Below are 22,966 nucleotides of genomic sequence, written 5' to 3' on the forward strand. Positions count from 1 at the left end.
CTTCTGGGGTCCCACAGGTCAAAAAGACCCGATCGGACTACATTCAGCCCGACAGCATCCCTCACAGAACCTCTCCACCTCACCAGCTCAGGCTCCTGGTGGCTCCTCCCACCAGAGGAGTCGTTCCACATCCTGAGAGCCAGCATCAGCAGCCCGGGATCAGACCGCCACCCATCGCACGCTGCAGCCGACCGCTTCGCCCGTCCCTCAGGTGATGAACCCCTGGAAAGGGAACCATGTTCCTTCACCGGGCTGCGGGTCAAAGCCTGGCGACTCGGCTGCCCCACCTGGGGCAGGAAACATCGTTTCCACCGGTAACAACCATCACAATGGGCTTGATCTGCATATAACTGCCTGAAGAGAAAACATGGAGTTTTCTGAATTTGGACCCGGGGACGAACCGGACTGTCGAACTGGAGCGGTGAAAAGACGAGACTCTGGTTTGTCTCATGCTGGTAGCAAACAGTCACGTTCTTCTGTTCCTCAGTCTGTGCTGCCAGTAGAACCACACCAACCAAACCAGGGGCCCCTGGACCCCCATCTGGGTCAGGGGTCAGGGGTCACTTTCACAACGGAAACCAGACAGAAACCAGGGTGTACCTTACAGTTCACTGGAAACTAGTTAAACCTTTAAAATAACTGATCAAACTTATTGAACATTTTAAAAACCGACATTTATTGACCCAATTTATGAAAATATAATTTAGGAATCAAATATTTACAATCATTCCAGATTTTGCAGGCAGAATTTTTATTTTCCTCAATAAAATAATTCCTCATCTTTATTAGTAAATATAATATTGCAATAATTTAATTGGTTAGTTTTTACCTCCAACATGTTTGGCATCAGATTCTGAGCCGGTTGTCTGAAGCTGATCAGTTCCTGGGTTTAACTTTCCTCTCCATCATCTCCTCTGGGAAAACACGAGTCAGTTTGAGGATTTCAGTAAAACCAAATTGATCCCTAAAGGTTTTTGATCCGATCGGTTTTACTGACAGGAAGGATCATGAGAGGTGCAGCGTTTCCGCCTCCAAAACTCGGACCTGGACTGAAGAAGGGGTGGAGCTTCTGACCGAAGCTGCAGCCAGTAAAGGAGAAGATCAGAGCTTCAGTGTAAACATCATGGAAGGAGACGAGACCCTCATCATAATCCACAAACACTCCCACCTTCACCAGCGAGTACAGAAGAGGAAGCTGGACTGCAGGGTCAGAAAAGGCCTTGTAGGTCGAGTTCCTCAGCCCGACTGTCCAGTAACCTTTCTGAGGACTTGGATGAGTTTTTCCCTTCCTGTCTATTGACTCTCTGGCGACCCCTACTGTCCAGTGAGTCTTCCCTTCCACACAAACCTCAAAGTAGAACCTGCCTGAGGAGAAACTCTGCCTTCCCAGAACATTGACAGACACAGAAAACCTCTTTGGGTTGTCAGGAAGAGTCTTCATGTCACCGTGTCTCACTTGTTTTCCATCAGGAGACAGGATGAGATGCTGATGGGCGGCTTCAGGGTCAAGGGTCACCTCTGCTGCGAACTTCTGGACCCTCTGCAGTTCCGCCTGAAACAGTTTATTCATCCTGAAGAGAATCTCCTGCAGCTGAGCCACAGCTCTGACCACAGTCCCCTCATAGTGTGGTGGATGAACTCTGACCTCTGTCCAGGTCTTGGTGGGTGGAGCATCTTTCAGGGAGGAGCAGCTTTGGAGGAGGTGGAGGGGATCTTCATCCTGTGAGAGCTGCTTCAGCTCAGAGCTCCTCTTCTTCAGCTCAGAGATCTCCTGCTCCAGATCTCTGATGAAGTCTTCAGCCTGTTTCTCTGTAGCTTCCTGTTTGTCTTGGATCTCCTTGAGGAGCTCCTTCAGGCCTCTCTCAGCAGACTCCATCAGAGCTGTGAAGACCTGAACACCTTCTGCTTTCTCTCTGTCTGCAGCATCTCTACTGATCTTCACCGACTCTCTGATCTCCTGGATCTTCAGTCGTCTCTCCTGGATCATCTCCTGAACTTCAGCCTCCGTCTTCCTCAGCTCTGCCTTCTTTCCTTCAGATTCTTCTCTCAGAGGAACCAACTCGTGGTTCTTGTGGTCAAAAACAGAGCAGACCAAGCAGACGCATGTCTGGTCGGTCCTACAGAACAGCTCCAGAGGTTTATCGTGCTGCAGACACATCCTGTCCTCCAGGTTCTCCACCGGCTCCATCAGCTGATGTTTCTTCAGACGTGGAGCGGTCAGGTGAGGCTCCAGGTGAGTCTGGCAGTAGGAGGTCAGACACACCAGGCAGGACTTCAGGGCCTTCAGTTTGGGTCCAGTGCAGACGTCACAGGGAACTTCTCCTGGTTTGGCAGCTTGTTGCTCTGAGCTGCTGCTGGCTTCCTGCTGAGCTCCAAGTCTGAACTGATCAACCATCTCAGAGAGCAGAGTGTTCACCTCAAGTTCAGGTTTTGCACTGAAGTCCTTCTTACAGTTTGGACACTGGCAGTTTTTATTGACATCCCAGTGCTGACTGATGCAGGTCTTGCAGAAGTTGTGTCCGCATGATGTGGTGACCGGATCAGTGAACAGGTCCAGGCAGATGGAGCAGAGGAACTGATCCTCAGAGAGACGACAGCTGGCAGAAGACATGCCTGCAGGGAGAAAACCGGAGACATGTTTACTGGATTCACCTGGAAATTAAACATTTTCAAATCTGCTGGATCCTCCGAGTCCTCCAGTTGACGCCGCTGAGCTTTATCCAACGTTTTTATTTGAGACTTTGGTATTTATCAAACGTCTCAAGTTCCTTCTGGCAGACGGTTGTAACGCTGGATTCCTGCTGACGCCTTTTCAAACCTGAGACTGAACACCAAGTCAAAGCAGAAGGTGAACGAGAGTCAGAGTCGCCACCTGGGATGGTGGGAGGAAAACTGCAGTGAATCTGGAAGAACAGCTGGAGGATGAACTGCAATAAACTGATCAGATCAGAACTGATCCCACTTTAAGCCTCGTGTTTGGCTCCGTTCAGCTGCATCACCTCTGAGCGTTTCTCCTTCTAACCTGCTGGCAGGAAAAGGACAAGAAACCGGAGAACTTCTAGAAAAACTGTCTACCCCGTTTTAGGTTCAGCTGGAGAAATAAAATGTTTCTGAAGTTTATTTCCAGATGATGCCAGGCCTCTGCATCCTTCAGCAGAACGCATCTTTGGTTTTCCAACCAACAACATGTCTGGCCAAGCTGGACGCTGCTGTGACCCGAATGATGATCGGCTCAAAGTGAGACCGCTCTGCTGCCTGGACTGAAGCAGGTGATTAAAACAAGGCTGGTCCTGTTGGCTTCATGTTGCTGATTCTATGCCGAGTTATTCTGATGATGCTTGTTGGCTTTAATCTGCCACATGTCAGAGATTCCAGAATGACTCGGCTCCTTTCTGCCCCCTCTCCTCTCCTTGATCTCTCCTTTCTGTCTGTTTCGCGGTCATAAAGTTTTGCATTGAGCTGATCAAGCAGAGGTTTTATACCTGCTTACAGATTGGTGGCCTGATGCCTGCAGAACCAGCCAGACCGTCTTCCAGTGTCAGAGTTCATGATCTGACCAGGTACAAAAGGTCGGGGACACGACCGGAGACCGTCCAGAACCCAGCAGGGCGGGAATGAGCGGAACCAGAACCAGCAGGTCAGACACAGATTTGTTATGGATCTCTTTTATCTGCACACGCTGCAGCTTACATAACCATGTTTAATGTGTGACTGCTGGCAGTCACATGGAAACAGACTGAACCTGATTTGACCCATTAGCCAGAACCGGCCCAAGGCATTAGCAAACTAAGCAGCCGCTTAGGGCCCTCTAAGGGCCCCTCAGTGGAGCTCAGTTTTTATTTTCATTTTTTTAGTAATAATTTCTGTCATTATAATATGAAAAACACACAATTTCACTATGAAGTGATTTGTTTTTGCAATAATATATATTTGATAATGTATGTAGAAATCATTATTTTATGAATAAAAAGAAAAACTAAATTGCTCTGGGGGCCCCCTGGTGGCCGCGGTAGGTACCGCAGCCTCGCCGGTACCATGAGCTGCAACGAGCATCCAAACGTCCAAAGCTCCGGTCAGAAGCTAAGTTAGCGAAACAATGTCTCAGAAAAGGACTCATCCTTCAGGGAGGGAGAGAAGAAGGAGGAAGAACAGAAAAAAGCCCAGATAAAGGTTTGTTTTAATGAACCTTGGTGATGTAAAGATTAGCAAAACTGCTAACAGAAATTAGCCTGATAGCGACCTGGACCGGTCCAGTTCAACAGCCAGACATTTATGCTAGGCTCTCTGTGTGAAACTGAGTTTAACTTTAAATGAGGTGATTCTCAGGGTGGTTCTGTATATTTCTGAGGTATTTTTGGCTTCAAAACACCGAGTTTGATAACAATAATTAAAACTTCTGACTGTCTGACATTGTCTAGCTAAATGTTTCTACGTCAGGCTACATGGATGAGCTGCTCTGTGCTGTAGCTGGGATTTGCTGTTTGCTGCTGAGCAGAAGCTTTTTGTGGCTAAAACAAACATTATTTTTCTAAGTTAAGTGTAACTTCTGTTGACATCTGAAGGCTCAGAATCAGTCCAGTACCGGTACCGGTCCAGATTCTCAGGGGAGAAAGACTCACCTGGTATAAATGACATTTTTAGCTGTTGGAGTTACGCTTAAGATAAATTAGTTTAATCAGAGAAGGTCATGAATGTGTGTAGAGCTGCACCGACTGCAGTTTTCTGGCCGATCCCTGGTTACCGATCTTTAAAAAGCCTGAGCTGCTGATTTTGGTTTTGCCTGATATGAAGTTTTTTGTCTGAAATGTTGCTAAATGTAGCAAGAAAGTCACTGAGTTTCCACAGTGGGTGAATATTAACTGTAAAGGTTCAGACCTGGTGGTCTGTCAGTCAAACCTCTCACTGCAGAGCAGAAGAGGACAGAGGCTGAGTTATAACCTTTGCTGATGAAGAAAAGATCAGCTTCACATGTAAGTATCAGCCAATCACGATCCCCCAAAATTAAGGAAATCGGCTCCCAGAAATCAACTGGCTGATAAATCAGTGGGCCAATAAATGTGTCCTATATGTATATGATGTAAACAGCCAGAGATGCAATCAGTTTATAGCAGGTGTGTGAAAGACCTGATGATCAGACTGCTGACTGCAGCCGGTCCACACGGTTAGCAGAACTAGAGGGCCCCAAAACCACATTTGGCTTAGGGCCCCATGGAGGCTTAGGGCCCCATGGAGGCTTAGGGCCCCATGGAGGCTTATGGCCCCATGGAGGCTTATGGCCCCGTGGAGGCTTAGGGCCCCATGGAGGCTTAGGGCCCCGTGGAGGCTTAGGGCCCCATGGAGGCTTAGGGCCCCATGGAGGCTTATGGCCCCACGGAGGCTTATGGCCCCGTGGAGGCTTAGGGCCCCATGGAGGCTTATGGCCCCGTGGAGGCTTAGGGCCCCATGGAGGCTTATGGCCCCGTGGAGGCTTAGGGCCCCATGGAGGCTTAGGGCCCCGTGGAGGCTTATGGCCCCATGGAGGCTTAGGGCCCCATGGAGGCTTAGGGCCCCATGGAGGCTTATGGCCCCACGGAGGCTTATGGCCCCATGGAGGCTTAGGGCCCCATGGAGGCTTAGGGCCCCATGGAGGCTTATGGCCCCGTGGAGGCTGGGGCCCCATGGAGGCTTATGGCCCCGTGGAGGCTGGGGCCCCGTGGAGGCTTAGGGCCCCATGGAGGCTTAGGGCCCCATGGAGGCTTATGGCCCCGTGGAGGCTGGGGCCCCGTGGAGGCTGGGGCCCCATGGAGGCTTAGGACCCCGTGGAGGCTTATGGCCCCGTGGAGGCTGGGGCCGGGCCTGGCTGTAGGGAGCCAACAGACTGCAGAGGGCAATAAAAGCCGAACTCTCCGGTCCTTCTCTCTCCTGGTTCCGTCCATCAGGAGCTCAGTGGACCAGCGCTGGACGGTGAATGTAACTCTGGTTCTGATCCATTTCTATGACATGTTTGGTTTCTAACATTTGATCATTTTTCAGCATTAGAGCCTGTTTTTATATTTAACCAAATCTCATTATTTGTCAAGGTAATTTACACTGAGGGGTTCTGGTCGGGTTGGTTACCGGACCTGGTGGAGCACAGAGACAGAAATGGATGAAGTCCAACAGATTTATCCGTCAGGCAGTCAGAAAGTTCGTCTCTCTCGTGTCGGCCGCTTCCTGCTGCTTCTCCCTCAGGATCAAACCCAGGTGTTCCTAGGAAACGTCGCTGCCGTCAGACCGCCACGCCTGGAAGTGACGCAGAGAATCACAATGAACTCTGAACTCTTATCTTGACTGTTTGACGATGAGTCAGTCGAAAGAGTTCTTCTGAAGAGACTCAGAACCAGTTCTTCTGAAGAGACTCAGAACCAGTTCTTCTGAAGAGACTCAGAACCAGTTCTTCTGAAGAGACTCAGAACCAGTTCTTCTGAAGAGACTCAGAACCAGTTCTTCTGGATTCTTTATGCTTTGTTCACGTTTCGTCTCCACTATCAGAGACAGAAACTGTTCGTCTCCAAGAATACAGAGGAAACACCAGAACCTTTCTTTGCTTTGCTGCTGAAGAAAAAACCTGAGATCAGATTCTGGTTGGTTCAGTCGATCTGTGAGAAATCAGCAGATTTCACCAGAACCAGAGAGCAGATGATCATTTGGACCCACCAGAGGTTGTGAAGATAAAAACCATGAAGCAAATCCACCTTCTTTCAGGCAGAAACACAACTCACCAGGACTGAAGCTGGACCGCTGTTGCTGCTGCTGCTGCTGCTGCTGCTGCTGCTGCTGCTGCTGCTGCTGTGTAGGTTCCAGTTGTGTTGCCTCCCTGTAATAACAGGCTCATTTTGTAGCAGCGGCTCCGTGATGGAGGAGTTTCTGACGTCACTCATGGTGCCAGCAGATATTCATCAAGCTGCCTTCACACAGCGGCTCTAGATGCTCAATTAATTTTTTTTTTCTGAAATCTGATTTTTGTTTTGTGTTTGATCGTTTATACTAAATGATGCGAATCCAGTCAGACTTCTGTGTGAACGCTTTCCGATCCAAAAGTGACCCGCAGAAGAAAAATGTAGCCGTGCCCCAGCAGCGCTCTGTTTACGGCAGTAAAGATGGCCGCCGTCCAGCACCACTCTGTTTACGGCAGTAAAGATGGCCGCCATCCAGCAGCGCTCTGTTTACGGCAGTAAAGATGGCCGCCATCCAGCAGCGCTCTGTTTACGGCAGTAAAGATGGCCGCCGTCCAGCACCACTCTGTTTACGGCAGTAAAGATGGCCGCCGTCCAGCACCACTCTGTTTACGGCAGTAAAGATGGCCGCTGTCCAGCACCGCTCTGTTTACGGCAGTAAAGATGGCCGCCGTCCAGCACCACTCTGTTTACGGCAGTAAAGATGGCCGCCGTCCAGCAGCGCTCTGTTTCAAGTCCACCCAAGTGGGGGCCACCAGAACTTTTCTACTTTGTAAGATTTTCTGGCTCTCAGGAAGATTCCTAAAACAGCCCATTGAGCTGATTCTGGGGGCCGGAATGCTGCTGCTATAAAACACCGGCGCGGCTCTTGGCGCTCTTCAACCCCAGGCTGACGAAGAGGATTTTCCGCCACGCCCGGTTATCCCAGGTAAGCCTCCAGTTGCCAAGAAGCCTTTTCCAAATACTCCACGAACAATTAGCAACTCAAACCCTGATGATGCTGTTGCTATGCTTGCTAACCTGATCAACACAAGAAGTGACGCCTGAGATGGAGCCGTGGTTGGAACCTCAGACTGAGTCGCTGCTGAGACCGAGAAGGAGGAGGAGGAGGTTCCTCCGAAAGGAAAGGCTTCATTGATGTCGCTCATCGAGTTGGAAGAAAGCTCGCCTGCAGCTCTCGGCCTCAATCTATCATCATTTGTGTCATTGCGAGGAGATATCGTGATTACGTATGGAAAGCAGCTGAGGGAAATGACTTCCTGAAAAAAAATGAACTCCTCAAAGAAGATGGTGAATTCCGGCAGAAGCTGTGGTCAAGCATCCAGGAAGCTTGTGAAGAGGGAACAAACGGGATCACTGCACTCCGGAAGTGAAGGGGGCGCTGTTTCCTATATTATCCGTCTTTATTTTCTTTTGAAATCTGCGACATATCTTCACCTTTAGGAAGGAGTTTTACTCTCAGCATGTATTTGAACTTCTCTCTTTTATTTACTTCAGCGAAGCTCACAGTTTTTAACAAGTTCTGTAGCTTTAGGTGTACTTCTAAATCTGCTTCTTAGACGCATCTTTTCGGGTCTACTACTGCCTCTAGTGGTGTGGGGGTGGTAGCACAACAAAATCACTAAATCAGAATACCATCCATTTTCTATCACCCTTGTCCTTAGAGCAGGGGTCCCCAAACTTTTTCCTGTGAGGGCCACATAACTTTTCCCTTCTCTGGTGGGGGCCGGAGTCAGTTTGTAACAGAAAAAGTGACGATTGGAGGAGCGCCTAAATGTCAAAATTTATTGTTTTCCAGAAAGCACAACCAAATAACCCTCTCTGGGTTCTTCACAGAAAAATCCAGGAAATATCACTATTTATGAAGTAAATACCGTATTTTCAGGCCTGTAAGCCATAACCCCAATTTTTTTTTTTTTTAAACCAGTAAACATCCACATATAAGCCTCAGATTTCTCTGCTGCTCCAGGTTTTCCACAGCGATGCAGCAGAGGGGCGGACAGCCACCATCTGAGGCATAACAGCTCAATTAAATATCACATTTATTACGGTTGAAAAAGAAAAAGGTGCCAAGTTTAGATTTAACTGAACTGATTACGGTAGTTTCTGAACGGTAACTGTAACAGTGCTGATCCTTCGTGTTGCTACCAGCATGAGCTAAATGAAAATGGCCGCTTTCTTCTTCTTCTTCTTTATATTTCAACAGCAGCTTGCATCCATTATTGTTGCACTACTGCCATCTACTGGATCCTAATATCTATACCTCAAATTCTCATAATGATCCCAGTATTATTTTAAAAAAAATATTTTCCCCTCAATGCTGTTTAACTGATCAACAACATTCTCAAATTTCAATAACCCTATTAAACCTAACCCTGGGCGCTTTCTTCTTTTAGGGTTAGGTTTAATAGGGTTAGGGTTTGACTTCCAATGATTCACTTCCTGCTAAAGAGCCCCCTGGTGGTTGAAGAAAAATCTTCATATAAGTCACACCAGGCTATAAGCTGCAAGGTTCAAAGCTTGGGAAAAAAGTAGTGGCTTATAGTCTGGAAAATATGGTATATGAAAAAAAAATCTAAATGCTCTCTGGTATTGTTCAGGGGGCCGGACCAAATGTGGAGGAGGGCCAGATCCGGCCCACGGGCCGTAGTTTGGGGACCACTGCCCTAGTGGGTCGGGAGGTGCTGGTGCCCATCTCCAGGCCTATTTCGGGCAAGATATATAGCTATATATACCTTATAGGAGGAGTAAAAGAAATGAGACATGAAAACAACATAATGAACTATAATAAAAACCATTTACAATGTATACATGAGAAACTTAATTGAGCAAAAGTCAATAACGAACAAATGAATTAGGTTCACAAAAGAAAGACAAATCTGGTTGTTAAACAGATACAAGTAAAAATTCACATTTTACTTTTAAGGTGCCATTTATATTATTCTGAGAGACTTTTTGTTGGTAGAGTCTGTTGAGACGCTTTACCAGGCCGAGAGTCACACGCTGTCAGACAAAGGGCCCATAGTAAAGAGTAACATGTTTGATTCTGTTAGACACCAAGGCTCATTCCTCAGAAACAGAAACTTATCAGGCCACAGAGACATGGTGTGATCTCAGGGAGTGTCTTCAGTCCATATAATCAGCTGCCCTCTTTCTCCTCAGACCTGCTCAGACTTTTTTACAAACTCTTTGAATGTGATGGTAAAGCGTCTCCTTTCAGCGCTGAAAGTTAATAAAATAAGTAAAGTCTGAAAGCTTTTCTTGGCTGATTTTATGCTCCGTGTGTCAATACAAATTATGATTCATCGATTGGGATTTTCATTTTTAAGTCTTACACAAAACGAAAAATAAGATGAAACTATTTAATCTATGATGGTGGAAATGTTCCTTTGACTCTAAAGTGATCAAATAAAACACATTCTTAGAATCACAATATCAACCATTTGTTCAGAGTAGCACTTTGGATGCTACAGGTAAATGTTATCATTTAGTTTGGTTAAGAATAATTATTACACCATCAATGAATGACTTCTAATCGATGTTCCAGGTACCAGAAGGAAACAATGACGCCTTCATGAGCTCAGAGGGTCAAACTGATGAATAAAGAGGATGGATGTTCTTTCAGCAAACAGTTGAGACACAGTTGATTTTGGTTTCACCATCATTTGCCTGATATTTTACCTGCTATTCAAACTATTCTTAAAAGTTTGTCTGTTAATCTGCGGCTCATGTGACCAAACCAGCCGAGGAGATGAGAAGCTAAAACACAACATTGTCTTTACACAACCTCTAGTTGTTTAACCCCAAGGTCTCTGGGTCTTCTTAGAGTTTCTGAGAACCGTTCTTAAAAACATAGCCACTGTTTTCAGCAAAGTTGAGCTGAATGTCCAGGAATGATCCAAAGTTTCAAAGTTCTGACCAGAACTCGGTTCTGTTAAAGCCCGGATCCATGGAAACTGTTCAAATCCTCCAACCAGGGCCTGCAAGACTATTGGCGCCCTCTTCTGGTTGATATAAGGTATTACACCTCTTCTATATTGTGTCTGTTAATAAATAAATGGCCACTGGGGGGCGCTAAACCATCCTATGAGCCGCCGTGTTGTCCAGCTCATCTGGGTTTAAATCACATTTCTGGTCCTGATGAGATGAAAACATGAACACTGAGCTACCTGAGGTCCGCCTCCAGAACCGGGCTTTGTTTGACCCGGTTTCACTAACGAGCTGGATCAGAGAAACAGACGGAGGACCTGATGAGCTTTGGGCTGAATTATGTTGGATGACTGAACATGGTTCTGTTATTCAGGTTCATCTGAACTCTTTAGGTCCAGATGTGAACAGGTTTGTCAGAACCGGGCCGGGACTAAACAGAACCTCTGATCTGTCTGGAGTTCTGCTGCTTCAAGCTGCTGGAGGACAAACTGACCAACATCCTGACCAACATCCTGACTTCCTGCTCCAAAAGAAACAAAAGTGAATTTGAAACTGGAATTAAACGAAAGTTTGTCATAAAAAAGAATAAAACGCCTCATTTCCTCTGAAGGGATTATGATGAGCAGGAGGTTAAAGCTGTTAGTATTTTAATGTTGTCACATTCAAAATGTTCACTTCATCATTACATGTTTCATTAACATGTCTGCTCTCTGTCAGACCTGTAGATGGACCACCAGCTTGTTTTGCTTCTGAAGATGAAAACCAACAGGAAGTGAAGTCAGCAAGCAGATTTCTGACCTGTTGGTCTTCAGCCATCAGTAGAATCTTTATTGTTTCAAATCTAATCTCAGATTTTTAATGTTTTCCTACAGAGTCACAAACTTCCAGATCAGTTCAGTAGAAACGGAAACCTTTTAATGAACTCGCTCCAAGTTTTTAACGCTGCTGAAGTTTCAGACATGGAAACGATGATCAGCTGTTTCCACACCTGGAGCTGCAGGAATCTGGTTTACTGTTCAGTGGATTGTCTCAGATTACAGGCAGATTATTCCTGGTGTGTTGAATCTTGATCCTCTGGTTGGACGTAAAAACTAACGGGCTGCTAAAGCAGGAGCAGGAAAATGACAAAGATGTAATAAGAGCTGAAGGACATTTCTTTTATCCAGCTTTATGTTTTGCACCAACATTAATTTAGATTTTTCTGACAGATTTTTGGGAGTAAATCTGGATCAGAGTTTTGAAGGGAACCTAAAGAAAATATTCTTTTTGTTTCAGTCTTTGCTGATTATAAGTGACGTGGTTACTCACCACTGATCTGAGAGTATTAATGAACTTTCTGCTTTTAGTCGTTTTACACAGAAGTTTTACGGTTTCGGTTAAAGATTTCTGACATGGCAAGAGCTGAAGCTGACCCGGAAATACCAGGGGTTCTGCAGAACCGGACCGGGTTAAGGTTCTGAAGAACAATCCAGATTCTGCTCTCTGTGTTTGGATCTCAGACGGAACCATTTCCTGGTCGGTTCCGTTCAGCTTCGGACTTCGTGCGTCCTGCGAGTCGTTCTCAACATTTCCCGTCCTGTGAGTTTGTTTCTGGGTTTCCGTTTGGACCTTCAGGTTCTGGTGGTGCAGGTGAAGCTCACCTGGCTGCGCTGCAGTTTTCTTCTCTGAACATTGCAGCGTTTGGCAAACACCACTGCCCCCTCATGGCTGTTCTGCGAATTGCACATTAAATACCTGGATATAGAAATAGAAGAACAAGATTCTGCCATAAATTCAAATTTGACAAATATTGCTGTAAACTCATTCGTGATGATAAAGAATAACAAATTCCGTCTATTGCTGACTAATTATCATGTCTTATAAGGAGCAGAAACTCCTGGCCCAGTTCCACAGAACCGGGCTGACTGGAAATGGGTCGATGGGACTCGGCCTAGTCAAAGGTATGTGATGCGGTTTTCAGTTACTCTGAAGCTTCTTCGCCGTCTGGCTGTTAGTTTGAGACGAGTGAGTAAATGTTTCATTTTGTGACGTGGATCTGATTCGTCTGATAAAAATATAATAAAAACACTTCAAAAGAAAAATGATGTTTTGTCAACAGCAGAATAAAGATCATTAACTGATTATTGACTTTAAGGCTGAGCAGAGCTCAACGTGATTATTATTCCTCACATGTACTGATGAATAAATGCAGAGCGAATAATTCTGTTAATGATTTATGATAAATGTCTTATTGCCCTCCTGACCGGCGACCAGATATTAAAGTGGCTTGTTGCCTTGAAGGCATTTGATGTTTACCTTGAAATACTTTGTTTCCTCATTCCTGCTTTGTGGAAACCCGGTGAACCGAACGACCAGAGCAGAAACTCAGACATCCGAGTCAGAAAACAGCTGAATCTGAGAAGCTGCTGAAACGTTTAAAGCTGGAGAACGATGAAGCAGCGAGTTCTTCCAGAACCTGAAGAACGTCTGAGGAACGACTTTTAAAAAGCTGTTTGAAATAAATCGGATCAAAATTAAATCAATCCTGTCTCTGACTTTCTGTTAATGCAAAGATCTGAGTCTCAGCAGCTAAAATTTCATGTTCCTGGTTTTTATTTTCATTCTGTTTCTGCATCTGAAGCTTCAAATATTGAAGGACAGATTGTGAACTTTATACATGACATTAATATGTTATAATGACCCAAAACCTCAGAACGCTGTGATGTTTCAGTTTAAAGAAACTGAAGCTCAAAGAATCAAACTGATGAAGAAAAACAGGATCTGAGGAAATAAAATGTTTTTATTTCGACCTGATGTGTTTTTATTATTGTCCTAAAATCTATTCAGACTTTCTGACGGCAGCATTTCTGATTCAATAAACGTAAAAATTAAACGTTTCACAAAAACTCAGGAGAGATGAAACGAGTTTGTTTTTCATTCTGACATGAAAGATTAACAGATAATAAAGTTAAAAGCAAAGCAAAGCTGAAGTCAGATTAAAGCTTCAACAGTTTCCGACGTGAAGAAGCAACAAGGAGCTGCAGCTCTGGACCCAGTGGGGGTCCGACCCGAAATATGAAACATCGTCCTGCTCCGACCGGCGCCACCTGCTGGACCTTTACCTGCTGAGGTCAGAGGTCGGGGGGGAGGGAGTCTTTCTGCTGCTTCCCATCTTCATCCCTGATGACAGGAGGAGGAAACAACCTGGTTACCAATGGCAACGCAGACAAACATCCAGCATGTCCACACAGAACACCTGACATCATTCATCTACCTGGTTACCAACGGCAACGCAGACAAACATCAGAAAAATCACAAAATGTAAACAAAATTCTCACATAGTCTGAAATAAAACTGAATCCAAACTGATTCTGACAGAAACGTCTCAGTGTTGATGGATGAACAGAGAAAACGTCTAAAGTTAAAAATCTCTTCTCACATGAAACAAAACCATAAAACCTGACTTTGATGATGAGCAATTAAAATCTAATTATCTTCATGGTTCTAAAATTACAAAAATCTGTTGTCATCTTCAGATATTGTGAAATATTTTGATAATTTTTGGTTTCATCCATTCTGCTGTTTGGATCCTGGTTCTGTTTGTGGACAGATGGACTCCTGTTTGGTCTACATGGTCCAGTCAAAGACCGCAAGCTGTCCAGACCCAGCCCAGATCATCATACTTCCACCACCATGTTTGACAGTTGGCATGAGATGTTTCTGCTGATCTGATGTCTTTGGTTCTGTCCGTCCCGGTTCTGTCCGTCCCGGTCCAATATCTCCTCTCTCGTCTCTGCTGACCTCAGTCCGGCGGCCATCTTGTTTCCAGAGAGAAGAAACTTCCTCCTTCAGTCCTTCCAAGCAGCCATACTGGTTCAGGTCATGACCTTTAATCTGCTAACTGAGATGGAGATCTGGGTTTCTGCACATTTCTCTGACCTCTGACCTTGGACTGAACCTGCTGAGACATCTTCCTCCTGGGAATAGTCTTCCTCTAAAGATGACCCTTGATCTTCCCAGGTTCAAAGGTCACCTGACGGACAGCAGCAGGTGGGTGTCTGAGGTCACGGCCGTCCTCTTGCCTTGATGCTGTGCTAATCCACTGATGACCAGTGAATTTAGGATTAAATTAACAGCATCGTAATTTAATCCTGGACCAGAAACGTTTCTATCAAGTTTCAGTACAAAAACCCAAAACTCCTTCTGTGATCCGACATCTCCAACATTTATTATTATTATTATTATGAACCTTCTTTACTTTGTTGGTGTCCTCCTGTGTTTTTCCTCATTTCCATGAAATCTCAGGTTTTTATCCAAAGTTCATGAAGGAAATGTTTCTACTGGAACACCAAACATCTGACCAATCATCTACCTGCAGTTTTCTTTCACAGATCCAGGAGTTTTTGATGCCACAGGGAACATCATTCCAGTTGTTTTCCGATTCAGAAAATCTCATTTCTCCACAGTCTTCGTTTGTACCGAGATTACTGTTTGGCTCATGAGGACCCCAGTACCTGAAAACCAAACCATGAAAATACCAGTCAGCTAAAGGTGACAGAAAACTGGAGATACAAATAACTCAACTAATCAGTTTAAATTATAATAATAATGATTAATCTGAACCACTAATATTCAAGTAAAAGCAAAGAAATAAATGTTTTTGTCATGATGGCGTTTAGCTTCTTGACCCAAATGCAGAAACGTGGAAAAGTTTAACATTTTATTTACACAAATGAATAACGATGTTCGCTGGTCCAGAGAGGGACTGGAGGCGAGAAATACTTTAGTGTCTCAGCTGTTCTTCAGGCCAAATGAGGCCTTGATAATAAGATCATAGTTTAACTTCCTTTTTTCTGCAAACACCATTTTATTAAATCTGGTGAAATCCCCGAGTTGTAGATGAACCAGACTGTTGTCAGACTCAGCTTGGTAACGTCACCAATCTGGACCTGCTGGTCCTCTAACCACTGACCTACCTGGTGTTCAGCCGAGTCCCGTCGACCCATTTCCATTCTCCCTCCTTCTCGGCGTCAGTCAGTCCGATCCAAAGCCTCTTTTTGTACCAAATCAGGAAGTCCTGCTCGTCTCTGCTGTTGATCACCAGGTCTGCTCCTCTTTTCAGACAATCGTTCCTGCTTACACCCCATGTCGCCACGGCAGAGGAAATGTAGTAGATGCTTGGACAAAATGTGGCCAACTGTTGCTTGAAGGACCTGGGCACTGGAAGAAAAGACAGAACCAAAACCACTGATGGTGAGTCTGGAGACATGACAGACTGGAGCAGGTTTTGATATGAATGTCCTGATTGTCTCTCCATCAGTAAGTTAAATTTTGAGTGAAACTGTGCTCTGATTAATGCTTTCAGCAATCTGGTGCCTGACTAAACTCAGAGGTCATCAGGCAAAGCAACAGGATTGGGATGCAAACGGGACGAAAAGAAACTTCCTGATTTAACACCTTGAAATTGGGTTTCTGTCTCTTTAAGAAACTCCTGTTCTCTCTCCAGGACGTCCAACATGGCTCCTCTATTAACCCTTTAATGTTTTTACCTGTGTTGCTCTGAGCAGCAGCTGCTATAAACAGCTGATTGCTGCTGGCTAGTCTGAAGGAGCTGGGTGAGGGAGGAGCTGCTCCTTGAAGGCGGGGCTAGGTCCACCCAGGTGTTTAGCAGCTGAATAAATGCAGATTAAAGAATTTCTCAAAAGTGGAAGAATCAAAGCAAAACTGCAGGGACAAACATGACAACATGGTGAAAAGATCAAAAAGTAGATTTTATGTTCCGATGTTTAAAAAGCAGGCGCAAACATTCAAAGGTTCAGCGTCGATCAGGAGGCATCGACACAACAAGATATTGTTTCTCAAACATGTGGACATGTATAAAATAAAAATAATGAAAAGTAGAACAGAAAGCAGTTATAATGAGTTTCTGCCTCCTTCCCTTTGCAAACAAATATACAGAAAAGAACCATAATAATCTTATAAATGCAGGCAGAACTAAAGTACCTGAATCATAACGTGTGTGAATAAACAGCTGGACAGACGACGTTTAACGACAATAAAGGATGTGAAACGTTGTTCAGCTCATGACAATAATCACATTTTTAATGTCTTACAATGTTTTGCAACTAAGAAAAGCAATCTGTCGGCAGTCCGTTTAAATTCAAAAATACTTTATTGATCTAAAAGGGGAATTGAATGACATGAGGTTCAGCATCTAGTTTGACCAGGATTCCAACCTGTCCTCAGGTGTTGCTCCATTTTATTTTATTTGCTCATATTGGCAGCCAAAGGGACAGGAAGAGGCCAGGCTAAAGACTTCCTCTCTTTCATACATAAGAATTTATTTCTATCTAAACGAATTGCGAAGCTGGTTGGGGGAACATAACTGCATTATTTTAAGATAATTAGAAATATATATTGTGAAGGTTGAGCCACAATCAGGTGTTTGTACATGAAAGCCATTCAAGTTTATTGAAATTTGTTAAAACACACATTGAGGTAAAATGAAGAACATTTTGAGTGAAATTTGACAGATGAAGTGGATTTGGCTCCATCTGGTGGCCGAACGGCTTTGTGAGCCTCATTCATTTACCAGGAGATTCAAAAGGTCTTTAAAATGGGCTAGTTTCAGCTAAAAAGCTGAAAATAACACAAAATAACCAAACCTGCTTGTGTTTTATGCTGTATGAGTTTCTTGCTGTTCTGTTCAAGTATAAATGCAGAAAATGTTAAAGAGTTTAGGAAGCTCAGATTACAGCCAAACTACGGCTGACGAGTTCCACCAGTTTAGTTTGAAGATACAGATGTTTGTGTTCAACACAAAGGAGGGAGACACGAACACAGAGCGGCAGAAACGGCTTCAAGACAAAACCTGAACATTTGAGCTCATTTGGATGGATGTGATTTTAAAAATGGTTTTAAAGTTTGAAGCATTTTTCACATTTCTGTGAATAACGCCCCAACCATCTCCATTAAATACGTGGAGATGGAGGACCATCTCCGTGGAGGACCATCTCCACGGAGATGGAGGACCATCTCCACGGAGATGGCCCTCCATCTCCACGGAGATGGCCCTCCATCTCCACAGAGATGGCCCTCCATCTCCACAGAGATGGCCCTCCATCTCCACAGAGATGGCCCTCCATCTCCACAGAGATGGCCCTCCATCTCCGTTAAATGGAGCTATGTGCAAACTTTGGCAAAAAGCCAATCAGCTGTTCTTGCATAATAAATTTAGCAGTTTTACAGCGCCACATAGTGGTGGACTTTGATAAGAACAAGCTAGACATGATTGACATCCGGTTGTAAATCATTCCAGCCACCATCATTTATTTGATTATCTGCTGCTTATGTGGGACAGATTAATGCTAACATCACTAAAGCAAAAAGCACATGAACTTAAATGTTGTGCCACATTACTTATACTTTTATGCAAATTAGTACAAACACCTGGCAGACTGCCACCACCTGTTGGAGTAACCATGGCAACGGTCCCTGCTGGTGTGCATGCAGACAGGTCAGCAATTCTCTGAGGGATTTTGTCCCACATACTCACATGCTGTTAAATTCACATCAAGGTCTCCGTCCTCGCTGCCATAAACACATAACAGCCTTTTCATCTGTTGGATCTGTGCAGTCAGGGCTTCAGGCGTCTTGCCAGCAGGTTGTGAAGTCGGGTTCTGGTCGGGTTCCCTGGTGGGACAGACGGTGGGACAGACGGTGGGACAGACGGTGCCAGAGTCCTCGGTGTGGTGTCCAGTCAGGTTTTGGGAACAATCTGTGGCGTGCACAAAGTAAGTTTATTCTTACAAACGTTGATCTGTAAAGGCGAATCTGATGCTTGAACTAAACACGTCTTGCAAAGCAACAGCCTGAATCGTCGTCGTTACAATATCAACGTGTGCAACGTCTCAAATATTCTCAGCCTTCGATTCTCAGCTCATCACTAATGAATCCTTCATGCTCACATGGATCAGAGGTTCTCAACATGTTGAGCATGAAAACAACATGACTGTCAGAACAAATCAAAGCGAAAAGATACAGAAACACAGAAAGGACTGGACCCGTCATTTAAAATTATTTTCATATGTTTTTATAAAATACCTTCTCCATATATTGAGCTCCTCCCTCATTCCTATGGTGAGTCCAGCCAACCTGTGCAAGAAGTTATTTTTACCGATCCTGTCTTGGCACTTCAGTTGTTCCGTAGAGTCGCTGGTAGCCGACATGTCAGGCCGGATTTACTGACACAAAGGAACTCAAGAGGTTTCCTTTCTTGCATGATTGACTTGATCAAATCAAACTGTGGGCCTCACTGATGCAGTTGTTTGTGACCTTCAGCCGCTGGGTCACATGTGGCAGCAGCAGCTGCTCTGCAGGGGGCGCTAAGGCGGAGGGGCCAGAAGGCCAACCCCAGGCGTTCTGCTCCTTCGTCGCCCAGACAGCAGACTCTACTTTCTTCATGACCTTAAGATCTTCACCACTCCACCTCTTACCTCAACCTGGAGGGTCAAGAGGGCCGAGCAGAGCCCAGCTTGGTCCCCGTGGCCCACCGTCAGCCCGCCTCATCTCAGAGAGCCAATGGGAACCAAGAGAGCGGCAGGCAAAGGTTCCTGTCACTGGGCTGCAGAACTGAGCATTTCAGGAGCTCATTTATCCTCTCAGCCATCAGCAAACACAAATCCTGCTGTAACCTGTAATAAAGACCTGACTGTTGCACACCTGGTACTTTCTGGAAGTACTTTTACTTTTCTCTTTTTACTTGAGGTCTATTTGACTGACGACAGGAAGTGGAGGTCAAGGCGCCGAGCAGCAGCCGCGCCACCAGGACAGGACCTGCTGCTTCACACTGCAGAAACCTGAGGCTCAGGTTCTGTTCCATCACAACGGCACCAAACCTCAGCCGGACCTGGCAACTGGAGTCCAAATGTTCCCAACAGAACCATCTGCTGTTAGGCTGCAGTTTTACTGGGAATGGACCAAAATGTTGTTCTCGTCTTACTCACCACTTTCACCCACCCGTGCTCACACACACATTCATACAGTGACACTCGGATCAGGAGGCAGCCTGGGGTTGGTGCCTTGGCCAGAGGCTGGAGGAAAGCTGGAATCGAACCCAAACGTTCTGATTATCTGACCACCACTGATCCACAGTTCATTCAGCAGAGTGGGAGGAAGCTGGTCTAGTCAAAGCCTAAAGCAGCGTCTACCTCAGACTAGTTTTCAGTCAAAGTTTGGAACGTCCTGTCAGACAGGAAGCTGCGGCCAACTCACAGGAAGTCAGACGCAGTGAGACGTTGAGGGCAGATTGGAGGATGCAGAGAAAACCGAAGCTCAGGAGAAGCAGAAGGAAAAAGTTTCGTCCTGCGGAAAAAAAGAGAAACTCAGGAAACGACAGAAAGAGACTTTCTGAACACGTTCAGGGTTTAATCGGTCAATACACTGTGTGTGTGTTTCTGTGTGTTTCTGTGTTTGTGTTTCTGTGTGTTTCTGTGTGTGTGTGTTTCTGTGTGTGTGAGTGTGTGTGTTGGTGTGTGTGTGTGTGTGTGTGTGTGTGTGTGTGTGTGTGTGTGTGTGTGTGTGTGTGTGTGTGTTCCTGGTGCCGCTGCTCCATCTTCCTGCGGTGAAGCTGCACTGTGACGGTTTTTGTTTCGGTCAGATTAGCAGATTAAATGTTCCTGACGTCCGTCGGTGACGATGTGAACAGGAAGCTCATCGGCTCTCATCAGATTCTACATGTGGTTATTAACCGATGTGTAGCAACAGCTCAAACGCAGAACAGACGTTTTAACATTTTCAAATGTGAAGTTTCTCCATAAACTTCAATGGTGTTTTCAGTAACAGGTCAGCTAATCTGTGGGATTATTTCACTCACCTGGACTCTTTGCATCCCGGCTCTTTGCTGCAGATGCAGGTTCTTCATATTCCACTGAGATCTGATCGTCGATCGTCGCCATGTTTCTGAGAGCTGGAGGTCAGAGATGATCAGGTTGGGACCAGGAAGTTCAGGAATCTGAAAACTTTTTCATTTCCTGTTTCTGTTCCTTTGGCAGAATCATAATAAAAAGGAACGAAAAACTAAACAGATGTACAAACAGCCTAGAACAATTTAAATGGAGAAAATGTATTAATAAAAACACCAACTAGGAAACAACATATAGGAGATCAGGAGGCTCGACTCGCTGCATATTTCCTGTTTTATATGTTTAACAATATTCATTTCCTCATTTGTTTTGTTTTAAAGTTGAATAAAAGTTTCTAATATCATTTTTGTGTGAATTATGAGAAATATTCCTAAGTAATGAGGAGAACCGGTTTTAGACAGAAATGAGTTGATAAAACGAGAATCGAGGAACAAGAACAACAAACAAAACTGTCTGTGGTAAAAACGGACAAACGGAAAGTTCTGTACTTACAGACGGGTGGAAATGTGTTGATCCACGGTCAGAACCGGACAAACTTCTGCTCAGAGGGGACGACGGCACAGAGGAAGTTCTGGTGGTTTTTGGTTCCTCCTCAGTTTTCTGCAGGGTGTCAAACTACAAGATGACACTTTTTACAGTAGCGGCTCTGCTGAGCTGGTTTTATGTCACCGATCGGACCAAAGCAGACCTCAGAACCTCATTACCTTCGTTCTCAAACTGTTATGGATTAACCCGTTACTGACCCAGGAGCCGTTTCTTCTGACTGAGGCTCAGTGGAAGGAAGCTGTTGGTTTATAAATCACTGAACGGCTCAGAACCACAAAGCATTAAAGATCTGCTGCTGGGTCAACCTGCAGACCTCTCAGGTTCTGGTTCTGGTCTGCATCCAGAACCAGAACCAGTTTGATTTGCAAATAAAATTTAAGTCTCTGCTGGAGCGGAGAGGATGAGAGCCGTCCAGCTGTTGAACTCAGCCATTCGTCCGATCAGAGAAGGTCAAAGGGCAGACGGGGAGGAGCTTTGGTGCAACATGCAGGTTGGCCTCCGATGTGGCAACGATGATTCAATAACAATCTTTGTCATTATAGAACCAAATGTTACATGGATTATAACCAAAGTAGTGAGAAAATAGAACCACAGGGTATTTATGGCTACCAGGTATAAACGGTTCTTCAGTTTGTTGCTCCTGCAGCCTGATGGCAGCAGCAACAAACTGACCAGGATGAGAGGAGTCTTAAAATATTCCTGGTTTTCCTGTGGAGATCTTCAGCCGATGGTCTGAGCAGATTTTATGATTCAACCAGGCAAGCTGTGAACGTCATGATGGACAGTCCGTAACGCTCTCCACGTTTCAGGCGTCCAGATGTGGGATTATTTTACTCACCTGGACTCTTTGCTGCAGATGCAGGTTCTTCATATTCCACTGAGATCTGATCGTCGCCAAGTTTCTGCTGGCAGCTGGAAATTATTTAAAGACAAAAAGTTCAGCTGCTGATGATGTCATCAACTTCCAGACTCTGCATGTCCAACACGTCTTTGGGATTTTCAGCCTTTTCTCTGGACTTTGCTGCTGGTTTCATTTCCTGGTTCTGAACGTTTCTTATTTTTGGGTTCATTGGACTCTTTAATTCTGACCTGCATCAACCTCTTAAGATGAAAAGAACCAGAATCTAAACAGAACCACTTTAGATTGAGCCTTTTTTCACCCTGAGATACAAAACGTTCCTGTTGACAGAACAGAAAAAATCCTAAAACTGTTTGAAATGAGAAAATGACGAGATTTATTCAAACACCGAACAGGAAGCCTGCAGTTCGTCTTATGTTTCCTGTTTCATACTTTAAAAATGTTTATCTTTTTCATTTGATTGCATAACTTTTAATTTACGGTTAAAAGCTTTAAAGTTGAGTCAGTTTTAGGTTTTTGGTAAATCCAGTCAGACCTTCACCAGGACACTGAAGTTCTGTGCTTACAGACGGGTTCAGATGTTAACCCGGCCGCTCCGGTCCGGTCCGGTCCGGTCCAGACTCAGAGCTGCAGCAGAGGAAGCTCAGAATCAACTTTGGTTCCTTTTCCTAAGAAACCAAAAGACGACGCGTTATCAATCATCGGCTTCCTCAGGAAGTCCGTCCTGGTTTCATGTATCCGATCAGAACTTCACAACTTGACTTCAAGATGGTTCCAACTTCCATGTACACAGAAGCAGAGTTTGTGTTTCTGGTGAAAACTGAAGACGTTCCTCACGTCAGGATCTTTCTGCCTCCTTGTCTTTTGTTTTCTGCAGCTTCTTATTCTGTTTCTGACAGATTAGGACTCAAACCGCAGAAACTCGACGCTCGTCTGTGAGCCTCAGACAGCCTGAATTCATCCTCTTACATCGATTCTGGATCTGGGAGCTTGGAGACGGGCTGGTTTCCTGAAGGAGAGGAGGTCAGGAAAAT

At 45.0% G+C, this 22,966-nt stretch overlaps 2 protein-coding genes across 5 annotated transcripts; both read right to left on the reverse strand.

The window, feature by feature from the left end:
* Positions 1–649: 649 nt before the first annotated feature.
* Positions 650–6,826, reverse strand: LOC106922969 (E3 ubiquitin-protein ligase TRIM21-like). Of its 2 annotated transcripts, XM_088006802.1 has the most exons (4): positions 6,741–6,826; positions 6,102–6,261; positions 1,169–2,613; positions 650–1,079 (listed from the first exon to the last, which is right to left on the reverse strand). In XM_088006802.1, the coding sequence occupies exons 3-4, from the start codon at positions 2,609–2,611 to the stop codon at positions 990–992; spliced, it is 1,533 nt and encodes a 510-aa protein (XP_087862928.1). In that variant the 5' UTR covers positions 2,612–2,613; positions 6,102–6,261; positions 6,741–6,826; the 3' UTR covers positions 650–989. The 2 variants fall into 2 exon arrangements, with proteins under 2 accessions (XP_087862928.1, XP_014851245.2); XM_014995759.2 differs by having other exon boundaries at positions 650–2,613.
* Positions 6,827–13,384: 6,558 nt separating this feature from the next.
* LOC106922972 (C-type lectin domain family 4 member E-like) lies at positions 13,385–21,334 on the reverse strand. 3 transcript variants are annotated; one of them, XM_014995762.2, is made up of 7 exons: positions 21,020–21,302; positions 20,479–20,571; positions 19,878–19,967; positions 18,160–18,381; positions 15,581–15,824; positions 14,977–15,118; positions 13,385–13,784 (listed from the first exon to the last, which is right to left on the reverse strand). In XM_014995762.2, exons 2-7 carry the CDS (start codon positions 20,558–20,560, stop codon positions 13,779–13,781), a joined length of 786 nt encoding a protein of 261 aa, XP_014851248.2. In that variant the 5' UTR covers positions 20,561–20,571; positions 21,020–21,302; the 3' UTR covers positions 13,385–13,778. The 3 variants fall into 3 exon arrangements, with proteins under 3 accessions (XP_014851248.2, XP_014851247.2, XP_087862941.1); XM_014995761.2 differs by having other exon boundaries at positions 20,479–20,623; positions 21,020–21,301; XM_088006815.1 differs by lacking the exon at positions 14,977–15,118 and having other exon boundaries at positions 20,479–20,623; positions 21,020–21,334.
* Positions 21,335–22,966: the final 1,632 nt, after the last annotated feature.

This window comes from Poecilia mexicana, unplaced genomic scaffold (assembly GCF_051168715.1).
Source record: "Poecilia mexicana isolate PSO_F unplaced genomic scaffold, ASM5116871v1 scaffold_1, whole genome shotgun sequence".
In the NCBI taxonomy this organism is placed as follows: domain Eukaryota; kingdom Metazoa; phylum Chordata; class Actinopteri; order Cyprinodontiformes; family Poeciliidae; genus Poecilia; species Poecilia mexicana.